Source organism: Perca flavescens, chromosome 21 (assembly GCF_004354835.1).
Source record: "Perca flavescens isolate YP-PL-M2 chromosome 21, PFLA_1.0, whole genome shotgun sequence".
NCBI lineage: Eukaryota > Metazoa > Chordata > Actinopteri > Perciformes > Percidae > Perca > Perca flavescens.
In genome coordinates this window covers 3738449-3763142 of record NC_041351.1, presented here as the reverse complement: position 1 = coordinate 3763142, position 24694 = coordinate 3738449, and the positions used below count along the sequence as shown (strand labels likewise).

Sequence of the window (24694 nt, the reverse complement as noted above, 5' to 3'; positions counted from 1 at the left end):
GGAATCGGTATCGGGAAGCAAAAAAGTGGTATCGGGCCATCTCTAGTAATAACCTTATTTGCAGTTTGACTCATTCAGACAACTGCGTTACTGTGAACAGGAGTTTCTGGAACTTAGTGTAAATGGAACTGAACTGTGACTTTGTTGTGAAAAATGCATTTAGAGAAGGGGTCTTCAACGTTTTTAAGCCAAGGATCCCCTTAACTGAAAGAGAGACCGATCAGGGACCCCCTATTACATGTATTGTATAATATATATATATATATATATATATATATATATATATATATATATATATATATATATATATATATATATATATATATATATATATATATATATATATATCTCACCAATAATGTATAGCACCAATAGCCAACCCTACAATATTGATATTGAAGAATTTGTTTTCTCGATATCGCACAGCCCTAATCCAAATTTACACTTAATGATGTTATCCATTAAGTCTGGATATTATCAGTGATGCCAACAAAGTTCATTAATCAAACAGTCCAGTGATTTTCCGCCCTAAAGTGCATGATGTTGGTCACTTTCTCCATCAAGCTCAATTTCTCAAACCCAACTCTCCGTTATCTCCTTATTTCGCCCCATCACACGCGGTTCCACATCCCCTGTTCATGTGCTAATGCCATTAGCTGCTGTTTCTCTTAACGCTCTGATTAATGACATTGTTTCAGCGAGTACAGTTAGAGTGAATTCGGGCAGCAAGGCTCTGCCGCCTCAGATAGATCAAGCAGCCCGGCCCCGTTAATTCGCCACCGATGCGCCCGGACATTTCCCCCTCAACAAAACCCAATTAAATGCACAAGTTGGCAGATTTTTACAAATCTGCCTTCAGTCCTCATCAATTATGAAGTGCGAGGTAAAGCCCTGGGTGAGTGATTATCCCAGACTAACACCCGCCCACCCCCACATACACACCCCCACCCCCACCCACACACCCACCTGTGGTCTTAGCTCTCACAGTTAAGTCACTGTGCCGGCTGAGGAAATGAACACACACACACACACACACACACACACACACACACACACACACACACACACACACACACACACACACACACACACACACACACACACACACACACACACACACACACACACACACACACACACACACACACACACACACTCCCCCAACCAAATGCACAATCCTTGTTATCTGCTAATAATAAGCTAGCAGGCTTATGATTTTCTTTCACTGTACTGTATGCAACAACAATGGTGCTCAATGTTTCCCCTGACCTCTTTTAGAGAAAAAAAATAAGCAGAGAAATCCTGACTTTTAGCAAACCGCCACCATCATTAAAACAGACCAAAGAATGAGGAAATTAAATGTGCAGTTTTCTGCGGATATTTTCTTTCAGCTAACAGAAAAAATCTCAGTGTGTTTGGCGATATGTCGCAGCCTTTCGCAATGCGTTTACTGCGCCAGTTGATATTGCAGGCCTAACTTACATTATATCCAAACTGAAGTTACAATTTAAGAATCCTCCTAAAACTAAGCTTTTCACTCTTTGCATGTTGCCAGGTACTGAGCATTTCCGAAGTTAATTTACTGAAGCTGTGAGGCTCGACACAAGTCGTGGAACATGCTAGAGCATCCACCAAGCGATAAGTGTCTTCAGAGCCATTCCCACTTCGGTCTGCACAGACCACAGCTGCCCTGAGCCGATTTGTGGGGACGGCATCAATCCATTCTGCTCAGCCTAGTCTGTCATTTCGCTGGAGGCGGAGGGAGGTTCTGCGGAGTTAGAAGGGCTGCTGAGTCATGGTTAGGCTGCCAGCAAAAAAAAAAAAAAAAAAAAAAACAGAAATCCAAAAAGGAACACAAAACAGGCAACTCTAACAAGCACGCAGACAAAAGACTACAAAAAGCACAGCTGTGTAAGACACAAAGCAGGAAATGCACAACAAGCTGATGGAAATGGGGATGTACAGATGGATGATGGGATATCCTGTTGAGAAGTTTGCACACCAAGTCAAACTCTTTTTTTAATGGAGTCATTGTGATGCCCAAAAAAAAAAAAGAAAAAAATCTTGTACGCTTTTATATAATTACATGTAGATTTTATTTAAAAAAAAAAAAGAAAACACAAAGTGGTATTTACTTTCTACCATTTCAGTTGACAGACGAAAATAACGGCTTGTGGTATGCCAAGGCCTTTACTTCTACTCTGAGGTAGGTTTTAATAATTGAACATTTAGATGAGTCATAGGCTTGTACGAACAATAAAGCTGCAAGATTACTGCAGGAAGTCCAGTCGATGAAACTTCCGCGATCTTAAAGTGGTCGCGACTGCATCGCTGTATGAATTATGGAGTTGAAGCTGAATGGAGGGGTAGCGATGAGCTTTTTCACTACTCAAAATGATTGCGTGCACACAAGCTCAGGTGAGTATTTATTTCAAAGAGACGCAGGGAGGGAGACGGAAGTGATGAGGCTCGAGAAGAAGCGCGAGGGAGCACCTGAAAAAAAAAAAAAAAAAAAAAAAAAAAAAAGTCTCCTCATGAATAATGAATCCAGCTTTTATATCCTCCTCGCTGGCCTCGGATATCAGTGTTAAACCATCCCCTCACCATCCCTCCTTCCTTCCCTCCTTCCCTCCTTCCTCTCCCATGCTGTTTCAGTCTGCGCCTGGTATCTTAAGTCCCATTAAGGGTGAGAAAAAAACCAAAGAGGATGCGCTGGTCCAGAGCTAACGCAGACTTGTCACACTCCCCCGGCGTGTGACTGGGTCTACAACTGTGACACAACTTTTGCACAGAGCGCGACAGTGATACGGAGGCCTGTCTTACTTCATTCAGATGTCCCGACCGGTGTATCTTGCTAGAAACGGGCGTTTCATTCTCGCCAGTGCAAACGATCACTATAGTTAAGTCCATAATGAGCAGAACCAGGGCTGATCCAACTGAAACCAGACGACCACTGCGTGAAAGCTGTGCTAGCCGGGAGTCGGGGGGGGATCGTTCCTCACATGCTGCTGGAAGCAGCAGTCAAACAGCACCGTATGTATCAAAGGAGAGCCAACCAACCCCGCCACGTGTGCTGTTGTGAATATGAAATGCCAGACAAATTTGTGAATTCATTAATTGCTCACAGCGGTGCCGTGTAAAAACAACTGGAGAGCCTTTATCTTTCCTGAATGTGAGGGAAACAAGAGATTATCCAAATGGGTATGCTGTGAAAAACATGCAGAATTAATTATCTGGTCTGATTATATGAATTGTGGGTAATAATGCATCAAATAAGCTCCAAATTGCAGTCAAATGCAGACAAACGCTCTGTTTTAACAGAGCATTTAAGCAGTGAGTTACTGTTACTGTGTGTGTGTGTGTGCGTGCGTGCGTGTGTGTCCGGTTTCAGATTTGGTCATCAGCTGCTTCTGCTCAACAGCACGAGCCATCCCATTCACCATCTGCTTGTGCAACCTCTCCACCCCCCCCCCCCTCCACCCCACCAGGGGTGCTACAGCCACTACGAGGACTCACCAAGATCCTTAGAGCCTTGACTTTCGCTGGCCATCTCGCCCATCCGCACCAGAGCGTCGAAGTAGCCCTTTGCAGCATATGTGACACCTGGAAACATGGAAGCATTGGGGCATCAGATCAAGGGTGCGGAGTTGAAATGATCTTCTTCAGCTCTGCAACCCTCCCCCTACAAAGCCCACCCATCCCCAGAGAGGCAAGGCTGGGCATGGGAAATAAGAGCGACAGGCGGAAATGGAGACCAGGCAGGAAAAGAAAAAGCTCTATGGAGGCAACTACAGATACAGAGAGAAAGCTAGAGAGACTAATCCCAAGCACAACAACAACTACAGGTTTTCTTTAGCACACAAATCTGTTGGAGTAAAGCCTTTACCTTTAACCATACTGGTATCTAGCCATGCACACAGTTTTAAGTTTAAGCTTTCTTTTGAAATGTGCCATCAACAAGGATTGTGTTTCGGTAGCCGCTTCCATTTCAGATCTGATTCCAGGTTGGTAGAACAGCTGAGCTCAGAGGCCAGTAAATCCTTGATCAAATCTTTCACACTCCCTCTTTTTAAAAAAGATGCAGTAGGTAAGACTTATAAAACTAACTTTCTGTCATATTTGCTGAAACTGACCCTATGTTCCAGTAGAACTACATGAAGCTGCACATTTAAAAAATAAAATCCAGCTCCTCTGGCTCCACCTACAGCCTGTAGTGTGATTTGCAAAAATCCACCGCTCCCTGTTCAGATGCACCAATCAGGGCCAGGGGGGGGGGGTGTCTAACTGTGTATCAATCACTGCTCAGGCACGTGCATTTCATAGCGTCCTCCCCTCCCCCTTCCCCGCGCACAAGCTGCAGATAGGTTTCCTCCCCTTCCCCCCCTCTTCACACACGCTCTATCATGCACAGCTCTCCCTTGTGGGGGGAGGGACTGAGTAGTTGTCAATGTTCAATTTTTTTGGCTAAGTCCTTGATCTTCACAATCCTACCTAGGGCACCTTTAAGTGCAACGTACAAAACATTCAGGTAGGAGGCGGTCCGTTTTTAGCTGGCGCAGACCCTAGCTATCGCCTGTTGAAATGACGTAGCTAGTATAGTGTTAACTGTGCATAACCTCCCTAAAAAGAGGCCATTGTCAATTTGACATGCCCTTTATTATCTGGCGAAAGAGTGCCCCACTTTGCAAAAAAGCGCTCTGACGAAAAAAACAAACAAACCTTGCGTTCGTTAAAACGACGCGAGAGGCTCCAGGAATTCAGGAAGTCCACTTTGAGTTAAAAAAAGGCTCATCAGAAGCCAGCTGAGCAGTTCTGAATACAGCAACGCAGCTTAACCTAGATACGGATACCCAGACAACCCAGCAACCACTTTCATTCGTGCTACTTGCAGAATTCAAAAATGACTTTTCAGCAGATGAATCAAAAACAGGTAACACTTTACTTGAAGGTATCTACATAAGAGTCACTCTTATGTAGATACCTTCAAGTAAAGTGTAACCCAAATACTATCTACATGGCTAGACACCTCTATAGGTAAGCGGAAACATGTTATTTGGCTGGACTGAATCTTTCAAATCCTAAAACAGCACCATCTTAGCAATCATGCTTGAAAGTATGCTGACAAAAAAAAAAAATAATAATAATAATCCACAGCAATAAGATCAAAGCATTCTGCAATTCAAACACTGTATGTCCAGTATTCTTCTCTGCGGTGCATTGCCACACAAGCCAGGGACACCGGCTGAGACAGAACAGTGACTCAGGTCTTAAAAAAAAAAAAAAAAAAAAAAACTGGGACGAGATGTCCTCAAGCAGCGGCGACGGTGAACTGAAGCCGGCTCGGGGGGGGGGTTAGCCACACAGCGACGCGACAGCCACGAAGACATGAGGACACACTGTCCGGTCGGGAGATACGTATGGATGGAGGGCTGAGATCACATCACAACGCCCGTCAACGTCTTTGAACTGCGAGTGGAGAGTCACGCAGAGTCCCCGAGAGATGGGCACACAAAATGACAACATATTTATACATCCACGTGGAAAACAATGGCAATCTATTCTGAGTTTGGGTTCTCTTCTGGTTGTTTACGTCCACAGAGACGCAGCCCACTGCTATGCAAGTTACTGTTCTGAAAAATGTTGCTCAAGTCTGTATACATACTTAAAGTCTTCTTCGATGGAGATGATTATGAGAAGGCTTGTGAAATAACCTGGTCTGCTTTCACTTCTTTATCAAAACTGTGAACTGAGATAAAAGTAGCAGTAAATCGCTACACAGCACAGCAGCGCAACCCTTTCCGGATAAAAGTATGACAAAGAGACAATCCTAGACCCTTTTTTTTTTTTTCGGGCTTTTCTCAAGCCTGACTTGTGTTAAGCTTAGGTGGGATATAAGAGTGCGAGAGATGAGATGGAGGGGAGGCTAATTGAATCGATGTCCGGAGAAATCCCAGCCGGGAGGAGAGGCACGGGGGGGGACAGGGGAGGCGGGAATTAGCTCGAGTAGGTGCTTTGCTTGTCCGCCAGTTGAGAAATGACAGCGAAGGAGGAAGATAGGAAGGAAGAAAGGAAGAAGGAGAAGGAGGGTTCTGCCTGTGAAGCGGGTTAGAAGGAGTGATGTAGAGCCACGATGCAGAGCGGAGAGTGTGAAACACAGACAGAGAAGAAGTCTTTATCAGCTGAGAGTCACATTAAATCAATGCAAATCAAATCCCCGCTCCCATTCCCAGGTCCCTTTTAGAGACTGTTATCGGGGGTGGAGTTAGGAAGTTAAGAGCTGCACCACACTGACATTACATCTTACAAACACGCAGTTTAAAAGACGTCACGTTAAGTTCTGGGAAATGTTGATCTGGAAAATATAAAACGGACTTATCAATCGATAATATGAAGAAATAGTTGGCAGATTATCCGATAATAAAATAGAATCATTTGTTGTCACCCTGACTGAAATATGCAATCTAGATAGGGCTGCAACTAAGGATTATTTTCACTGTCGACTAATCGGTTGATTATTTTCTTGATTAATGGAGTAGTTTGGTCTCTGAAATGTCAGAAAATGGTGAAAAATGTCAATCAGTGTTTCCCAAAAAGCCCAAGATGACATCCTCAAATGTCTCGTTTTGTCCACAACTCAAAGATATTCAGTTTACTGTCACAGACGAGAGAAGAAACTAGAACAATATTCACATTTAACAAGCTGGAATTACATCGTTATTTCCCAGAAATAACTCAAACTGATATTTAATCAATTATCAAAATAGTTGCCGATTAATCCAAAAGTTGACGACCAATCGATTCACCTTTGCAGCTCTAAACCTAGATCTCTCTCTCGTGGCCAAATGTGATGCAGTTTAAACTAAGTTCAGATGTCTTCTGACCTTTGAACTACCACATCAGTGCGTACTGAGCCCTCTCCTTTCACACACGGAGCCTCTCCCAGGTGAGATCTTCTCTCAGACCCCCACCTACAACATTGGAATAAGATTTTCCAGCCTCGCGGCTCCCGACAGAGCTGCACTAATCTGTGATAACATTTTTTTTTAATAAAGACTGAATTCCGGCGGAGCACCACATCCCAAACCACACTACTCCCATCCAGTCCAATCAAGCCCCAATGCTTTCAGACTCAAAAACAAACAATATCAGACCCAGTGAGCTTCCTCCCTCCCTCACGCCAGTTCCCACTGTCCCCAGAGATGCAAACCTGCCACCGCCCCCCCTCACCGGTTCAACTTAAAGAAACCAGAGGCTGCGCTGGCATCTTTGCAGCGACAATAGCAACTGGCCGGGTGCGCTGCCCTACTCTAGACCCTGCCTGTGTGCCGCTGCCTGGCATTGATGAAGTGTAATCCCCACTCAGAGCTATTTTTAGCCTTCTCTATCAGATGGGGGAGTGAGGCCTCCTTCACGGGTCCTGCGGGCTACAGAGTCTTCCCTGCATTTCCCCTCCAAGCACACGAAGGAGCCCCCCCCCCGCGCTTCCACGTCCCCCGCACCGTCACTGGAAATATGATACGGTCCCCCCGATAACCTCTTCCCTGCAGAGGGACATGAAAGAGCGCAGCAGGAAGAGAGGAGTTCTCTTATCGACAGACGAGCTCGACGTGCCCGGAGGCTCGTCTTATCGGTCGGGAGCGGAATCTGGAAGCACGAAATATCTTTATCAACGGCGACCGGACCCTAATCAAAGTCCATGAAAGACTTAACAGGCTGCACGACATTCTTCAGGACGATGAACGATGAGGGCTGTTTATTTCTTCCATTTTTTTTTTTTTTTTAAAAGTCATTTCCTCCTCATGTTTCGAAATATTTCTGTCTCAACCGTTTCTTGCACACCCTTCTTTTTCTCTTCTTTTTTTTTTTTTTTTTTTTTTACCCGTCTTGTCCTGGATACCGGCTCGCTCTCGTTTTCCTCGGCCCCACGAGGGCCACCGCTATTCTCGCGACTCCTCCTGTTCCACTTCCCGTTGGCTTGTGCTCCACTTAGCTCCCCAACTCCCCCCCAAGACATTTCCAGTGCTTTTGTTTTTAACCTTGAGACACTGCTGCATGAACACCTCAATATTTAGGCACGCGCGCGCCCACACGCACACACACACCTGTGCGAGCCACATAAAGCAATGACAAAGGACGTACAGTGGAGGCGGACATTTGATTAATGGACCAGTGGAGGGAGGAAGACGTGTGGACATGGACACCATCACAGAGGAACAATCGGAGGACATCAACATCAGAGTGTCATCTCTGATAAGCACATCTTTTAACATTTGAGAACACAATTTTTTTGGACAAGATATTCTATTCTATGACGGGAGGGTGAGGGAGGGCATTACTGCTGTCACTTTTGCAGACAGAGAGCAACAGACTAGCTTCTGTAGTTCAAAGACATCAGGTTTATGGAGTGTGGAGGGCTCGATGCAGCAGTCAACAACACGAGACAACTACCGAACGTCTCTACTCAGGAAATGTAAGAAGCAGTCGAGGTCAGTCGGCCCTCTGCCTGGACTACTGGACACACAGGAGGAATGAAGGGAGGACCAAGACGGAGAGAAAACCACAAATGGTGTGCTGTACTCACTGGTGAGCGCCTTCTCGTAGCTTTTTCCCATGGCTATGAAGTTCCGCAAGCAGGGGTTGAACTGCTCCATGATGGACTGGAAGGGAAAAAAAAGGGAAGAAGAAGAAGAACAGCACGTTTGGTTAGTCAAGTAGCAGGCAAGACTCGGATGCAAATGCTGGCGTGAGCTACAACGACGGCGCCCCACTCTTTACTGGGACATGGACACACACACACACACACATACACACACTCATCCACCGCCGTACACACAGCAGAGTCAGTTGAGCCAACCAGGAGGAAGAAGAGTGCAGCAGGGATTCATTTCAAGCTCATGGCGAGGACTGGAGGGATGAAATATACAGAGAAAGAATGAGAAAGAGAAAGAAAGAGAGAGAACAAGTCACTTTGAGGGTCTGTGTGCATATGTTGTGGTGTGTGTGTGTGTGTGTGTGTGTGTGTGTGTGTGTGTGTGTGTGTGTGTCTGTGTCTGTGTGTCTGTGTCCGTATCCTCTCACCTCCCCTGCCGCCTTTATTAAAATAAAACCTGGTTTTGGCTGCCGACTCCCCTCAGCTCAGCAGCAGACCTGGACCCATCACTGGTTCCTTCTCCCTCACACTCACTGAACTCTGTAGCACACTGTTCCTGCTAATTGCTTCTTCTTCTTTTTTTTCCTCTTTCCTTCTTTCCAAAGGGTCAGTTCACCCAAATTAGAAATAAAACATTTTCTCACTTATCTCTGCTGGTGTCTCACCATGGTGCCATCCCATTTTAGAGGCAGATATCTCAAACCAGGACAAATAAAACCAAAACTGAAATCGACAGCACTGAAAAACATAATTTGGCACCATAGCAACAGCCCGCTCAGGTCCGAATATGCAACAGAATTCTGCTGCAGGGAAACGTAACTGCCCTCATTCACCAACTGTTCTAACTAAATGCCTTCTTAAAAGCTACCTACTTGTTTAATCAAAGAATCTGACATTAACCGATATTTTCCTATTTGGGATTTGTTCTTTTAACCCTCATGTTGTCTTCCCGTCGATTATTTAAATAATGGGCAACCTCCAGCTCACCCAGTAGGAGCAAGAGTGTCCTCCCCTCTCTTTCACTCCACCATTTCCTGTCTATCCACTGTCACTATCAAATATAAAAAAAGGTAAAAAAGCGCAAAAGAATAATCTTTAAATCTTTTTATTGAGTCACTTTTTTCCACGTTTTTTTGTCCCTTTTCCGCTGTTTTTGTTGATTTTTTTTTCTGCACTTTTTGGGATGTTTTTTCTTCTTCTTTTCAACATTCTCTTAAAAAATTTGATTAAACACCCTAATTCAATGAAAGCAGTGAACTGATCATTTATTTTACTTGTGAAGAGCGTCGTAGGGAACCATCCACGTTATTTATTTTGACAATGTGTTTGAAAGAAACCAAAATTTCTGATATAGAAACTTTTCGTAAATGGGTCAAATTTGACCTGAGGACAACAGGAGGGTTAAGTAACAGAATCTATACACACTCAAGACAAACACTTTTGAGTGTCGACATGTTTTTGCTAAATAATTGTACAAAAATAATGTATTTTTCTATAATTCTACAATTGTACTATTCTACCATTTTGTATCATTTGTCAATGTTTAAAATTATTTTTTAATTATTTTTAAAGGGTCTTTAAAAATAACACTACACTTCACATAAGTTATGTTAATTGGGAAAAACGTAGTGATCGATCAGGCTGTGAATCAGGAGGTGGAGCGGGTCCTCCTTCACCCACAAGGTTGGCGGTTAGATTCCCGGCTAGACACTGAACGCTAAGTGGCCCCGTTGGCGTGCCAGCGCGTTGCATGGCAGCTGCGCTGACCATCAGTGAATGTGGGTGTAGATGGGTGAATTAGAGGTAAATGGTAAAGCACTTGGTCCGGTATGAAAGGCGCTATATTGCTACCTCAGAATAATAAGGTTCTATCTGTGTTCAGATATTGAGGTTTTAAGTTTTAGCATTGCAAAAAGCAAAAACTGACAAACGGAGCACGTTTCTTTATAGCACCAGAGTTACATACACCATGAATGTAGTCTACATCTGAGGTACCAAAATTCTACATGAATTGTAAATTAGGGTTTTTGAAACAGGTCAATCTGCAAAAACATAGAACATGTTGCAGCTGCAGTAAATGGACTGCATATTATCATATAATCACTTATTACATGGCTTGCTTGAATTCTAATAGAATGCGGTCTGTTATTTCTTGATAAGGATAACACACCGTTGCCATGCAAAAGCAGAGCGTTGCCATGGACGCAGTTCTGTTCACTCTGGAGGACAGCTATCAATCCGCTGAAAGAAGTCCGGATAATTTAGCCTATCAGCTGTGGCAAAAAGTGGGGAAACGTGGAGCAACTTCTGTCCTCCAAGCAATGATTTTTTTTTTACAAGCTCTCGTGTTTTTTTTCTTTTTGTGACTTCAAATTCAGATCACGTGTGAATATTTGTGCAAATTTTAGTTTTACAAGTGCAAATTTAAATTTTACAAGTGCAAATTTTAACATACAAGTTTCAAACCCTACCCTTTTTACGTTGCTATGGACGCAGGATTCCAACCGTAGAGACGGAACGGACTATTTTCTCTAGTGGAAGCAATACAATCGTATTTAAATCAATATTTTGTCAAGTTATTAGTCAAATTATTGATTTATTTGGTAAGTAGCCATGTAATAAGCGGGATAATGTAGGCGAGGCGGTTGTTATAGCGAATACAACCCCTTCAGGCTGATCACCCTGTCGGGGTTGTATTCGCTATAACAACCGCCTCGCTCTACATTATCCCTTACATAATGCAGTCCATTTACCATTTACAGGTCCAAAAGTAGGAGACCAACTCGCATAATGGAATATTTACTGCAGCTGCAACATGTTCCGGCACCATGTCGATCTATTTGCAGATTGAGACACTTTATGACAGATCGTGTGGCGTTCACTTCCTGCAGAAGTATACCTCCGCTTCAGTTTTTCATTTGGGCATTCTTGACTTAACACTGCCCTGCAGTCTCACGCCCTTTTATGTGGATTGGCGGGATGTTTACCTGCTAATTAGGATCAACTGACGATGTGCTTTGAATTTACCAGGACAATGGGAATCACCATTGTATGAACACAGGTGCGAACAAGTCTGCGTCCTGAGTCCTCCACAACGTCTGATACCATAATCACACACACACAAAAAAGAGGTTAGTGACGTTTCTTTGTGCCTTTCTGGAGGACAAACAAACCTATTTATACCCCCGATTCCCTCTCGCCCCACTCCCCCAGTATCTGGGTGTATTTTCTGTTACGTAAGGCATCGGCTGCTAAACAAACCAAGTCAGTGGAAGCGCTCCAGCAGCGGTAATCATCGCGGCGGCTGTACCAGCGCTTGGCAGGAAGAAAGAGATAATCAACAAAAGAATAAACAGAGAAGATGGAGAGCGGCCCAGTTCTCATGTCTAAATCAACAGATCTACAGAGAGACAGAGGGCCAGGGAATGTCTCTGTGATTAGGTGTGTGTGTGTGTGTGTGTGTGTGTGTGTGTGTGTGTTGTGTGTGTGTGTGTGTGTGTGTGTGTGTGTGTGTGTGTTCCTGCCTGTGTGTGAGTGAGTGAGTGATGGGATGTGTTATGTAATCACTGGCGGACAGGTTGGGCCTCATGCATTTTTCAGTCTTCCGCTGAATCCGTGTGGCTGACAGAATACTTTCAGTGGTTCAGAGGGAGTTACTGACACGTGTGAATAAACACACGCGGATGTACACTGATACACAAGTCGGAAGAAGTGCATACAACAAAAACGTAAACTAAACTCAAACTATTGCGAGCGATGCGTTAACCACGGCCACGGAACAGCTCATTGCACTGAACACCAGTTTGGTGCCAATTTGAAGCTCTTGACCTTTTTTCAAACTCAGTTCAGTCGGCACAGAAAAATGTAACACTCTGCCCTTCACACACACACACACAAACCATGTTAAAGCTGCGAATAATGTCCCGAGAAGACTCCTCTGATCATCACTGAAAAACGTCTGCACCTGTCAGTCCCCATCAGTGCTGCCCTGCACATGGTAATGATGCAACTAATTCACGTTTTGTTTTTTTCCTCCTTGCAACATGCTCATTCGGTTTAGGGGACAATTTAATAGGATCATTAAGTTGGCCGGCACTGGATTTAATCCACTCTCAATCAGCTGAGCTTGTTCTTTCAACATCAGGGGCCGAGGCTGATTAGCATTCCACTGAATGAAAGACCATATTTGACCGAGTACACTGGTAAATGAAAGGGATTACAAAGAAAAACGCTGCTTTGTCTCGCTCGGCCCCATGTGCTTCGGCCATGCGTTTTAATTGACCGGCTAATCACCTCAATAATCAGATGCCCAAAAACTTGATGACAATACAAGCATTGTGTTATCACGTTGCAGCGTTGGGGGAAAAAAGGCTCCCATGAACGTGCTTCATCTCCGATCAACACATCTGAATGTTATCTAGATAGATATATAGATATTTTTATTTACATGTCATGCCATTAAGTGGCCCATCCCACACAGAATTACATGATACCAATACAACAGTAACTAATTCAACAGCGTCCGGTCCAATGTCCACACACACACAACATACTCTACTTTGCACAAAATATAATATAAAGAAAACATATTACAGCAGCCACAACACAATAGTGTAACCCAGGGGCGAACCAGGACAAAAATTCGGCCCTGGCCATTCCATCCCATACCAGCCCAATTTCAGACAAGGACATTACTGTATTTCGCTTTATTATTGCAAAAACCCAGGCTCACGTTAGATTATGGCAGCAGCAGCATGAGGCGCACTTACAAACCTTCATAATGAAATAATACACACAATTCATAAAACCTTCAAATAAAACTACCATGGCACCATCTTAGAATAGAATGGAAATGCTTGCATCTTTAAAAAATACATAATTAGATACTTAAACACAACAAACACCAAAGTATGAAGACGCCAGCTTTTATTTTGAAAAGTAGAAGCCCAATGGCAGTAGACGGGAAGCTCCAGGCTGCAGCCGTACAGTCTTGCATATTTTTGTCTAGTGTGATACGCCAGTGTTGCCGCATTTTTGTCTCATATTCCATCAATCTATAAGCTCTAAGTTTTGGTTTGTTCCAAATGTCAACAGTCCACTTCTCTTTTAAAGCTTTAGTGCTGAACTTTTTCTGTGAAATTGCGCGATCACAGAAGGCTTTTATCATGTGGACGCGCCAACAGTGTTATTGTCATTATTTACAATTACACATGGGGGCAACAGAAACTACGCACTATAACTTTAACAGCTGGAAGCCAAATGGCAGCATATAGCAACAAATTCTGCTATGTTGAAAGTCATCGAGATACAAACAATGATAACGATAACGCATGATTTCTGTTTACGGATCTCAGTTTGGTTCCAACCACAGATGCTGATACACTGTTTTTATTCATCCATTAGGCAGCATTGTGTAATGACCTGGATTCCTAACAGCCTAAATACACAGCGGAGCTAATCACTGAACACTTTGAAACGTACCATGAAGCATATCACTGATCCCACGGGCAAGAGAGAAATATTATACTAATTATACGCTGACTCAAGACCAAAGTGAAACTAACCTTTTGAAGGGCAAAGTGTGACAAGATGGTTTCACCACATCTCAATAAAGATAAAGGAATAGGTTTTTGTACGATGAAGAGTTAGTTTTGAGCACGACTTTTAGAAAACATGAATCACATGTTGGCAAGAAAACATATTTGTTAAAAGGCAAAATATGTGTCAAATCAATCTGAATTAGGTATTATGGTCCTGCAGCAAAATCTTTCTTTTGTAAAGAAGGGGCAGGACTTTATAAGCATTATGCGTCTGCCTGCTGCTTCTCAAACTCATCCTTTTTTTTCCCGTGTTTTGAATCAGATTGATATATATATATAATTGGGTTTTATATTAGGGTTCTACTTGATGTTTTTCTCTTTTAAAAGTATGTTGATTGTTCGAGAGGAATACAAAACTTAAAACCAAACTAATATTGAGCTGCTGCTCAACAATAAAAATAAAATGACTTTAGTCAAGTCAGCTTTATTGTTAATTTCTTCACACATACTAAGACATGCAGAGGAATCAAAAGTTTGTTTCTCACCATCCCACGGTGAGAGAATAAAAAATGCAAAACAGATAAGACGTGACATTCTAACACAAGAGTAAAAAAAAAGAAAATTGCTCAACAGAGAGGGACATTTTCCATAATACTAAAACAATAAACGGCAAAAAAAATACAAGAATGTCACAAGCAGCAAAACTTGTTATATGAGGTGTTGTGGTAGAGCAGAAAGATGTGCAAAAATGCAACAGCAGCAACTTCAGAGTCCAGAGTTTTTGTGCAAAAAGATGCCGTGTACAAAAACTGTAAAAGTTGTGATGCACTGCATCCAAACCCGTTTCACACTGTGGCGCGTCTATCTCCTGAGAAAAATGATCCCGTGGATTGTTGTCGTACTCTTCGTTTTCCCAGCTGAAACCAGCCGTTACTTTTTTTAAATGAAGTGCCACTGTGGCTCTGACAGACGGCTAATGTGAGGAGAGGGAAATGGAAGAGGTAGCAGAGAGTCCTCAACACCAAGGTTAACAGATCCATCAGAGCATCACGGCAGCACGTAGACAACATGTCCCATGACAGACGAGTGATGTGGAACACAGTCAGAGGTTATTCAAGCCATTAATAATAAGGGGAGGTATGAAGAAAATAACATTTCTCTGAAGTGTATATGATACAGATGAAACACACACTTAAGAATCGTGTATTTCTGTGTAGACACTACTCAAATCTCTAATTCTAGATAGCAAAAACAAAATGTACCCAGTGCTCAATGTTGTCAAAGTTAAAGTACTAAGTGTGAAGAATCCAACTCCTGCCAGAATTAAATCCTCTAAAATACCCCGGATAAATATACTTGTTGGTATCAAATTTTTCCTACTCTGATCAGTCAAGGAAGGGAAGTAAGGAAGCTGGGAAGGAAAGTAGTGAGGACATACGATACATAAAAGAAGTGAATACATAAGAAAAGAATGTAGAATGGAGGGAAGGAAGAATAGAAGGAAGAAGAGTAGAAGAGAAACTAGGATGGGGGGGAGGAGTGTGTGTGGGGGGGGGGGGGGGTGAAGAATTACAGAAATGATGATGAAAATGAAGTCTAAATCTGCAAAAATTAAATCATAGCCTCAGGCACCAAAGAAGTATAACAATTCGAGCCTTGTGGAGAAAATGTTGAAAATGAAAATGTTAAAATAAAGTACAAGTACAGCAGTTTACTGGGCCTATACGTGAGTAAAACCCCTAGTACTTCCCACACGTGTAAGCGCACTCGCAGCTAAAATGGGAAAAAAACAAACATAAGAAAACCAGCAGCGTTCAGAACATTATGACCTAGCTGGCTCTGCCAACACAGCGTAAGGAAGGCAGTCTGTGTGTGTGTGTGTGTGTGTGTGTGTGTGTGTGTGTGTGTCTCTGTGCGTTTGTTTGACTATATTTGTGGGGACCAAAAACAGCGGAACACAGTATACTTGTCTGCACAGCCTTGTGGGGCCCAAAGTGCAGGACCCCACAAGGTTAAAGGGCTGTTTGAGGGTTGAGACTTGGTTTTAGGATTAGAGTTAGAATTAGGTTATGGTTAGGGTGAGGGTAAGGGTTAAGGTTAGGCATTTAGTTGTGATGGTTAAGGTTAGGGTAAGGGGGCCAGGGAATGCATCATGTCAACGGCAGTCCCCACAAAGATAGTGAAACAAACATGTGTGTGTGCAGGAGTAGGAGTGCATGTGTGTGTCGGTTGGCGGCAGGAGACGAGTGCATCGGGGTGAGTCACAGCCTACATAAACAGCAGCAGGTTCATATCATGTCGGGGCGTAAATTACTGTAAAGCCAAGCCAGCCATGTGGCGCCATTAGAACCTGCTGCGCCGCTTGCTGCCAAACAGATTATCAAGCAAGAAGGGACCTGGAAACCCAAGCAAAGGAGGGAGGGAGGGAGGGAGGGACAGACCAGGTGGAGACAAAGAAATTAAAAATAACCGCGTGAAAGCAAGTGGCAACGGATTCATATTTCTATTATAAGTATTCATACAATGACCGCTGTAAAAGACTCTTCTCTGACACGTTCGTCTGAAGCCGTCATCGATGCTCTCTTTTCGAAGTCACCACACTCCTTTGACAAAAACTATCATTTTAGCTCGCAGTTTGTTTGCGCAATTGGGTGACTTTGTTGAATCCGAACTAACCCTCCAAACCACCAAATTCGCACAATGACACAGACAGATTTAGGGTTATATATTTTGGATATTTTCACAGCTTTACCTTGCAGTTAGACACGGCCCTTAAGGACGGGGAACTGAAGCCGTTGTCTCTGCTCTCTTTAAAGCCACCATACTCCTATTACAGAAACGGTAATTTTACCGCACAGAACATGCCGCCCAAGACGATTGGGATTGGTTTAAAGAAATGCAAACATCCCTGTTTGTTTTCCCCCTCCTATCCCAGAATGTATCTGTGGTGTAGCCAGACCTTACTACACAGCGCTGTGGACACAGAGCTGACGATGCAATGCTGAATCTTCCTCTTCTGTTCAAACTGAGCTGAGCTCTCCATCGCTGCCTTCATTTTATCTTTCACGACTAAAAAATAAGATCTTGCCTGACGTGGTCATACTCAGGTTCTAGTCAGAATATGAGTCTGATGCTGCTCCATTGGGCTGGGATTATGGCGCGTGTTTCAACCGAACCAGGAAATAAAATGCCTCTGCACTCAATTGGATAGACCTACAACCAATCAGAGCAACGGATAGACCTACAACCAATCAGAGCAACGGATAGACCTACAACCAATCAGAGCAACGGTGTATGAGACGTTGCCGAATCCCGTAGGAAGGACGGCAAAAACCTCTTTCTTCTTTCCGATCGACAAATGCCGTGATCACGGTTCTCCGTTCCTCTTTTAAAATGAATGTGCTGTCGATATCTTCTCTAACAGACGAGATGGCAGCCATCTTTGTTGTAAATGAATTCAACCCGAGCGCTCTTTGGATGACGTGTTTGATTACGTTACTGTTGATCATCTGTCCATCATCGTATAAAGCCCGCACCCTGACAATCTGATTGGTCCAAACAGCTCTGGTTGGAGCATAGTCGCTCCACAACGGATCAAGTCCAGACCGAACTTCCCGACCTCAAATGTTGTGGGCGGGGGCTAAGTTCGGCTTCTCTCAAAAACGGAGGATCCAACGACGGCACCGCAGGAGGTGACATCATACGAAGTTCAATGGAAGGGAAAAAATAAACACATCCCTGTAATCACCACAGAGTCAACAGTTCCAGTGTTGATAAGTAAGTTCACCTTTTGTTCCCCTCGTGTTTAGATGTGTGTGAACTGGTCGGGATATGAAGGTTAACCAGATTAAACACACACACACACACACACACACGAAAGGTGGGCAGGGAGGGCTCCTGCTGCACTGGGGTGTGTTTGGCTACCACTCACAAGTCAAGGTGACCGCTTGTCATCGAGTTTTTCTCTCTCTCTGTGTGTGTGTGTGTGTGTGTGTGTGTGTGTGTGTGTGTGTGTGTGTGTGTGTGTGTGTGTGTGTTTTGTGTGTAAGCATATGACACAGCTCTCCATAACCTGCCACCACACTCCCATTCCTCACCGTGTCCAAGTGTCGGCTGGTGTACAAACACTCATCACTCACACTCTTGAAAGCACAGAAGCAATTTTCTGTCACCACATGATGTTTTCAATCAAACAGCACAGGTAATGTCCTGCACAAAACACAAATACTCCGCTTCTATCAGCCCTGCTTCAACGTATAAACACAAATGGAATTGGATTTATCGCAACAAGTCTTCCAAAACTATATAGGTGGGTTTTTTTTCCCCTCTATTACATCCCACGGGAGCGTTTTCCTTCCTCATTTCTAAACCAGTGGTTCTCAACCTTTTTGATAGCCTGACCAGCCAGACCCACATTCAGATGTTGGGTCTGGGAACTCACCATTGGCAGGGCTCAATCCGAGGGGCGGGATAAACAGTTGTCTTTCAAATTCCCTCTGCACGCAATAGGATAGCTCTACAACCAACCAGAGCGACGCTAGTTGATAGATTAAACTTTTGCCGTATCCGGTCGGTGAAACTCCGAACACATCTTCCTTTTTTAAGAATGATTTCTGTGCCGTTCTTTTTTCTTTTCTCAAAGAAAAGCTGAACTCCAAGTCTTCCAGAGTCGCGGGCAAAGCCGATTCCAAAGACCACTGTTGTCCAGCAGCAGCAGCCATCTTCTTTGTTTTCAAGTAGCGGGGAATTTACGCGGAACCGTCGCAACTCTGCCGTCATTATGTTAAGCCCCGCCCACCTACTCTATACACGATGTGATTGGCCTGACCAGAGTTTGTTTTTTCCAGCTCAACGGAGAGCAACAGTGACCCTGGCTGCAAATAACATTTGCTGCCGCTACGGTGCGTCTACATTTATTTATTATATTACCTTTTTGAGTCGCGACCCCCCCTCCCCCAAAATAATATGGTTGGTGTTCGTGACCCCCACCACTCCCTTCGACAACGAGAGAAAGCTGCAGACCGATTCAAACAGCGGTTTCTACACCTGCTGATTTTGAGTGTTTTTTGTGAATGCTCTGCTACATGTAAACTAATAATGCTTTGGTTTAATGACCGTTTAGTTTTAGTTTTAGCAGCTACAACCTAGCCTTGTCTAATATGCTCCAGCCTCTATGGATTTTTGATGCGTTTGTGACTTTTCCTCTCTCCCTGCCCCGCCGTCACAACCCCTTTCTGTGAATGAAGCTCTGAATATAACACAGGAGTTATACCAAACTCACACAGTAATGTAAAAAATTATCCTTGCGACCCCCTTGGGGGTCCCGACCCCCAGGTTACGAAACACTGATCTAAACGACAGAACGTCGTGGTGTTGAACGCATTGCAGTTTGGTTAGGTTTAGGCACACAACTACATAGTTAAGTTTAGAAAAAGCTGAGTTGTCCAAATAACATCTTAATACTATATATGACCGGATGCAACAGTCCCCGTTGGTGTTTGTGTGGTTTTGTTATCTTACTAAACAGTAGCTCAGTGAAGCCCTCTCTTTAGTTAAAGCCACATTCCACACGTCCTACAGTCCTGTTGAACTGTGTGCTTTATCAGAAACTTCTACTGATAACCAGAGAGGCGTTTTTATTCCCACGAACACTGACGGAAACTTTCTAAACAATACAAAGGGATTAGACTGGATGCCTCATCGCCTCAAATGCATTAGCCCTTCCTTCATGAATGTGTTAACATAGCACGTAACCAAAAGTATACCAAGCTCCATTGAAGGCTCATCGTTTCAACAAAACTATGAGGAAAAACCTTTCTGAGCTACAAATGTTGCAATCTAAATGAACTCAGTAAGGCACAGTGAACGCACATGCTCTCAATGTTTGGGATTTATGTGAAAGTTTGAATAGATGTAATAAAAATATGTTTTTATCGCCCTCACGTTAGGCTGAGGTTACATGTTTCATAGTCTCGAATTGCCAGCAGGGGCAGGGCTGAAAAGGGGACATAGTGTGGCACCGGCCCCCCGATATATGATTGCCCCCCCCCCCAATTCATTGGGCTAGAGTGCTGTCAATCTGACAATTGTGATTTCCAGTGGATCAGAGTACTGTCACCTGGCTGCCTGTTCTACCAATCTTCCCAGCCCTTATCACATGACCAATTAGATCTGTAACAATTCAGAATTTTGTTGTACAATTAATTGTCTCAGAAATAATAGCGATTAACAATATAATTGTCTGTTTCAGTAATTTTTTTAAACATATTAAAGTTCTGAATGAATCCATCTTTTGGTTATATATATATATATATTTTTATCTTTATTATCATATCCAACCAACCAATCAATACACATACATACATACATACATACATACATATTTGGCATATTTAAACTAAACAATTACCATTCATACGTCTTAGACCTTAGCTGATGTTAGCAATTAATTGAGGTTAAACAAAGAAACAGTGACTATGTAAAAAAAATTGACAATTAGATAATTATGTAATAATTGTTACAGGCCTACCAATTAATGTTTCCATGACAACTATCCAAAATTCTGATACCATGGAACCAGCACTGGAAGCAGTGGCAGACTGAGACTTCGGATATACAATTTGTTTGAAATGAAAACAAGTGAAACTAATGATGATGTTTTAATTAGCGGAATGACAGGATGTTGTTCTATCTTATCCAATAGTTCCTATATTTCTAAGCAGATTTTTGTTGCTGTATTCTGACAAAATCCCCGAAACGTAACGTCGTCGATATAGACACAACATGTTTCCCCTCAGTGGCTCATTCACAGCCTGCTGTCTTACTGAAAGCAGCTTGTTGTTGCAGATGCCTGCAGGCAGCCCCGCAGCACAGCCCTCTACAGAGGAACCGGCAAACATCTCTGTCTTCATCAAACAATGGGAACGCAGATATATTTGACTCATGGAGGTATACTCAATATTTTATAAATGTTTACTGTACTTTTATACCCAAACTAACTAAAGAAAACAAAAACTCAGACACGCACAGATAAATCTTATTTAATGTGGGCAAAAAAAGCAGTTGTCAGCATGCAAACTAACACCCACACTCTCTAGTTTCTAACTTCCAAAGATAAATGTAATGGCAATTTTTCTGTACTACTACATCAGGCAAAATGCATTAATACTTAAAACTGGCCTCTCGCAAATTTTGATGTGAATGCTAAAAGAATTGTGAACCTCATCAATTTAGGTTCACAATACATTTTGGCCCACAGCTGAAGACATGAAACGGGAGAGCGAGTGTGTGGGGAGGGGTGGGGGGGGCGAGGACATGCAGCAAAGGGCCGCGGGTCGGAGTCGAACCTGCAGCCGCTGCGTCGAGGAGTAAACCTCTATATATGGGCACGCGCTCTACCAGGTGAGCTACCCAGCCGCCCACTCAAAGCAGAACTTGGCAGATATGGCGACTTTGATGCTCAGAAACTCCCACAGAAGCAGACAGTTTCCACATTCAGACTGTGAAACAGGTTGGGAGTTGGCCGTGTGATTGTCTGCTTTTGATCAGCTTAATTCTACGATAGCTAAGGATCTTTTTGCTGACTTTATTTAGGGCTTTATGTGGCCCAAACTGAGTACAAAGGCTATTTGAGACATGTAATAATACAGTCAAAAATATTTTTTTTTATTAAAAAGGTGGCCTGCCACATGTATTTAATGACTTTGTGGTAATGTCTGAAGTTCTACCATGGACTCAAAAAATCCCTTGGTTGCCTTGTTTCAAGCCATTCTAGCGTGGTATAGAAAGCCTGCAGGAAGTCTCGGCTCGATTTGTGCCAGTTCTCAACTGGGCTGGGGGAGGGCATTTTAGGCCTTTATTTGTATAGGACAGCTGAGGACGTGAAGGGGGAGAGAGAGAGAGAGAGAGAGAGAGAGAGAGAGAGAGAGAGAGAGAGAGAGAGAGAGAGAGAGAGAGAGAGAGAGAGAGAGAGAGAGAGAGAGAGAGAGACAGAGAGAGAGACAGAGAGACAGAGAGAGAGCATGACATGCCGCAGGTCGGAGTCGGATCCGCGGCCACTGCGTCGAGGAGTAAACCTCAATATATGGGAGTGCGCTTTTCCAGGTGAGCTACCCGGGTGCCCCCGACTAGTTGATTTAACTGACACATCTGTACAAGTTTCTACACAAAACGACTTAAAATCTTGTGTTCACCATGAGTTTCTTGGAAATAAGTCATTTAGTATAAAAAAAAAAAAAAAAAAAAAAAAAAGACTAATCAACGAAATAAATCTTAGTCGACGAAGACCAAACCGACCGACTAATCGACTAAGAGGGTGCAGCCCTAGCAGAAACATTGTCATTTTGAAATACTGTGGGCCTTATCTTGCACCCGGCGCGGCGCCAGTGTCTTTGGTAGTTTAAGACCGACCCAGTTGTCAATTTCCCGTCCAGCTCCCGCATCGTTTAAATAGCAAATGCACCTGCACCCATCTGTGCGCCCGTGGGTGTGCTGGTCTTACAGGGAGGTGCGTTCAGGTGCATTCTGGGCGTGCTGGTCTTACAGGGAGGTGTGTTCAGGTGCATTCTGGGCGTGCTGGTCTTACAGGGAGGTGTGTTCAGGTGCATTCTGGGCGTGCTGGTCTTACAGGGAGGTGTGTTCAGGTGCATTCTGGGCGTGCTGGTCTTACAGGGAGGTGTGTTCAGGTGCATTCTGGGCGTGCTGGTCTTACAGGGAAGTGTGTTCAGGGGCATTCTGGGAGTATTGCTATCTTGAGGCAGCAGTAAGTGATCGCGCCATTGACCAACAAAAACCTGGTCTAAAGTCAGTAACGCAGCATTTCATTGTTATTTTAACAGCTAATTAGTAAATTGAGTCTAGGCTCGTGCACAGCACACACACACTAAGCTTGTTACACACATACAGGGACGCACAGCAGCACACACACATGCAGAAGATTACAAATAAAAATATTACAATGTGAAATAGTATTATGATATGATCTGCTCGTGCGCGTTCAATTCACGCACGAGCAGATCAGTTTCTTCTCCTGAAAAAAATCTCTCCTTCCTGCTTAGAAAATCCTCCATCATAACAGCAATGCTCCGAGGTCCAAACGCGCCTGGCTTTTAAAGGGAATGGGAGATGATCTCTGATTGGTTTATTGCATGTTAGGCCCCAAACACACACCTGATTAATGAACTAAGTACAACCCTTTAGAACCATGCGCCTGGCACACGGACCCTTTTTTCTGTCGTTAAACTAGCAAAAGTGGATTTGCAAACACCCTAAAACGCACCTGCGCCAGGCGCTCCACGTCGTTGTTGTTAAAATAGGGCCCTATAGGTCTTTCCCTCAATTGGAAACATAGCGCCTAGCCCAAACCCTGAAGAACTAAAATATGTAGACAGGCATCCACAAACCTTTGGCCATATTGTGTAACATTCGTAAACCAGTCCCAAGATGAATTTTGGTGGTCAGAAAACCCATTTCAGTTGTTATTTTGCCTGCATTTAATCTGCACCACACTGAATGATGCTGCCCTGCGGAGGATTTCTAATACCTCACACACTTAGTAGCCGTTTTATTGAGTACACCCGGACACATGCATGCATTGTGAATTAAAATGAGAAGCAGCAGACACCATTATTGCTTGTGTGGAAAAAAAGCCAATACAGTATATACACTGTATGTGGGGGCGATAAGCTGATGCATATACATTATGTCCATTAGTGTTTAGATTCTGTCCCTCATTATTCTGGTTTTCCCAGGAAATGGACATTATTTGCTTCTGCTCAGCCAGTGTGACAATAGCCGCGCTAAAGCTGCACTGCTCCAACGCCCTCAGGAGATGTAAATTCAGTGCCTATCTGTTGTGTGTGTGTGTGTGTGTGTGTGTGTGTGTGTGTGTGTGTGTGTGTGTGTGTGTGTGTGTGAGTTAGTGTGTACGAATGTGTGTGAACTCAGCCAATTTCCCTTTCAGATGAGCTCTTATCTGCATGCCGGCGAGCGCAGGCAAGAGCCAGCAGCCCCTATTCCACAGACGCAGCTTTAGAAGGAGGCAGGACGGAGGGAGGGGGCACTTCCGCCGCCATATATGGAAGTGCTGGAATTCCCCCCATGACAGGGCAGCCCATTTCTATTCCCCTCACGTTTGGCTCCTACCACAGGCAAGCTGACAGAGTGGCGGGAGAGGCGAGAGCGTGGAGGTGGAGGGAGGGAGGGAGGGAGGGAGTGAGGTAGTCTCCACCGCCACCACGTGAGCCAAGCTGATCATCGTCATCGCCTCAGAGTGACGCAACGGATTTGATCTATACACAACCTGTTTTAAATTTACACGTGTACATGCAAATGAGCATGTGCTCACACAAACACGTATGTTCACAGTGCAGGTGTTCCTTCACACATATGAATGGCCAGCTCAGGATTACATTTTTTTTAAATGACAGGGAGAGATTCACTTTGGCAACATTTCCTGTGTTGTGTCTTTGCACAGGAAATGTTGCCAAAGTGAATCTCTCCCTGT

General features: G+C 43.7%; 1 protein-coding gene across 4 annotated transcripts in view; it reads right to left on the bottom strand.

The window, feature by feature from the left end:
• Positions 1 to 24694, bottom strand: part of baiap2b (BAR/IMD domain containing adaptor protein 2b) — a 97939-nt gene that overhangs the window by 58203 nt on the left and 15042 nt on the right. For 2 of the 4 annotated variants that reach the window (XM_028567576.1, XM_028567575.1), the window contains 2 exons: positions 8582 to 8657; positions 3517 to 3603 (listed from right to left, as the gene is read on the bottom strand). In XM_028567576.1, coding sequence (XP_028423377.1) covers positions 3517 to 3603; positions 8582 to 8657 — 163 coding nt within the window. Of the gene's footprint in view, positions 1 to 3516; positions 3604 to 8581; positions 8658 to 12549; positions 12698 to 24694 lie in introns of those variants that run through there. The other 2 variants (XM_028567577.1, XM_028567578.1) reach the window with 2 other exon arrangements.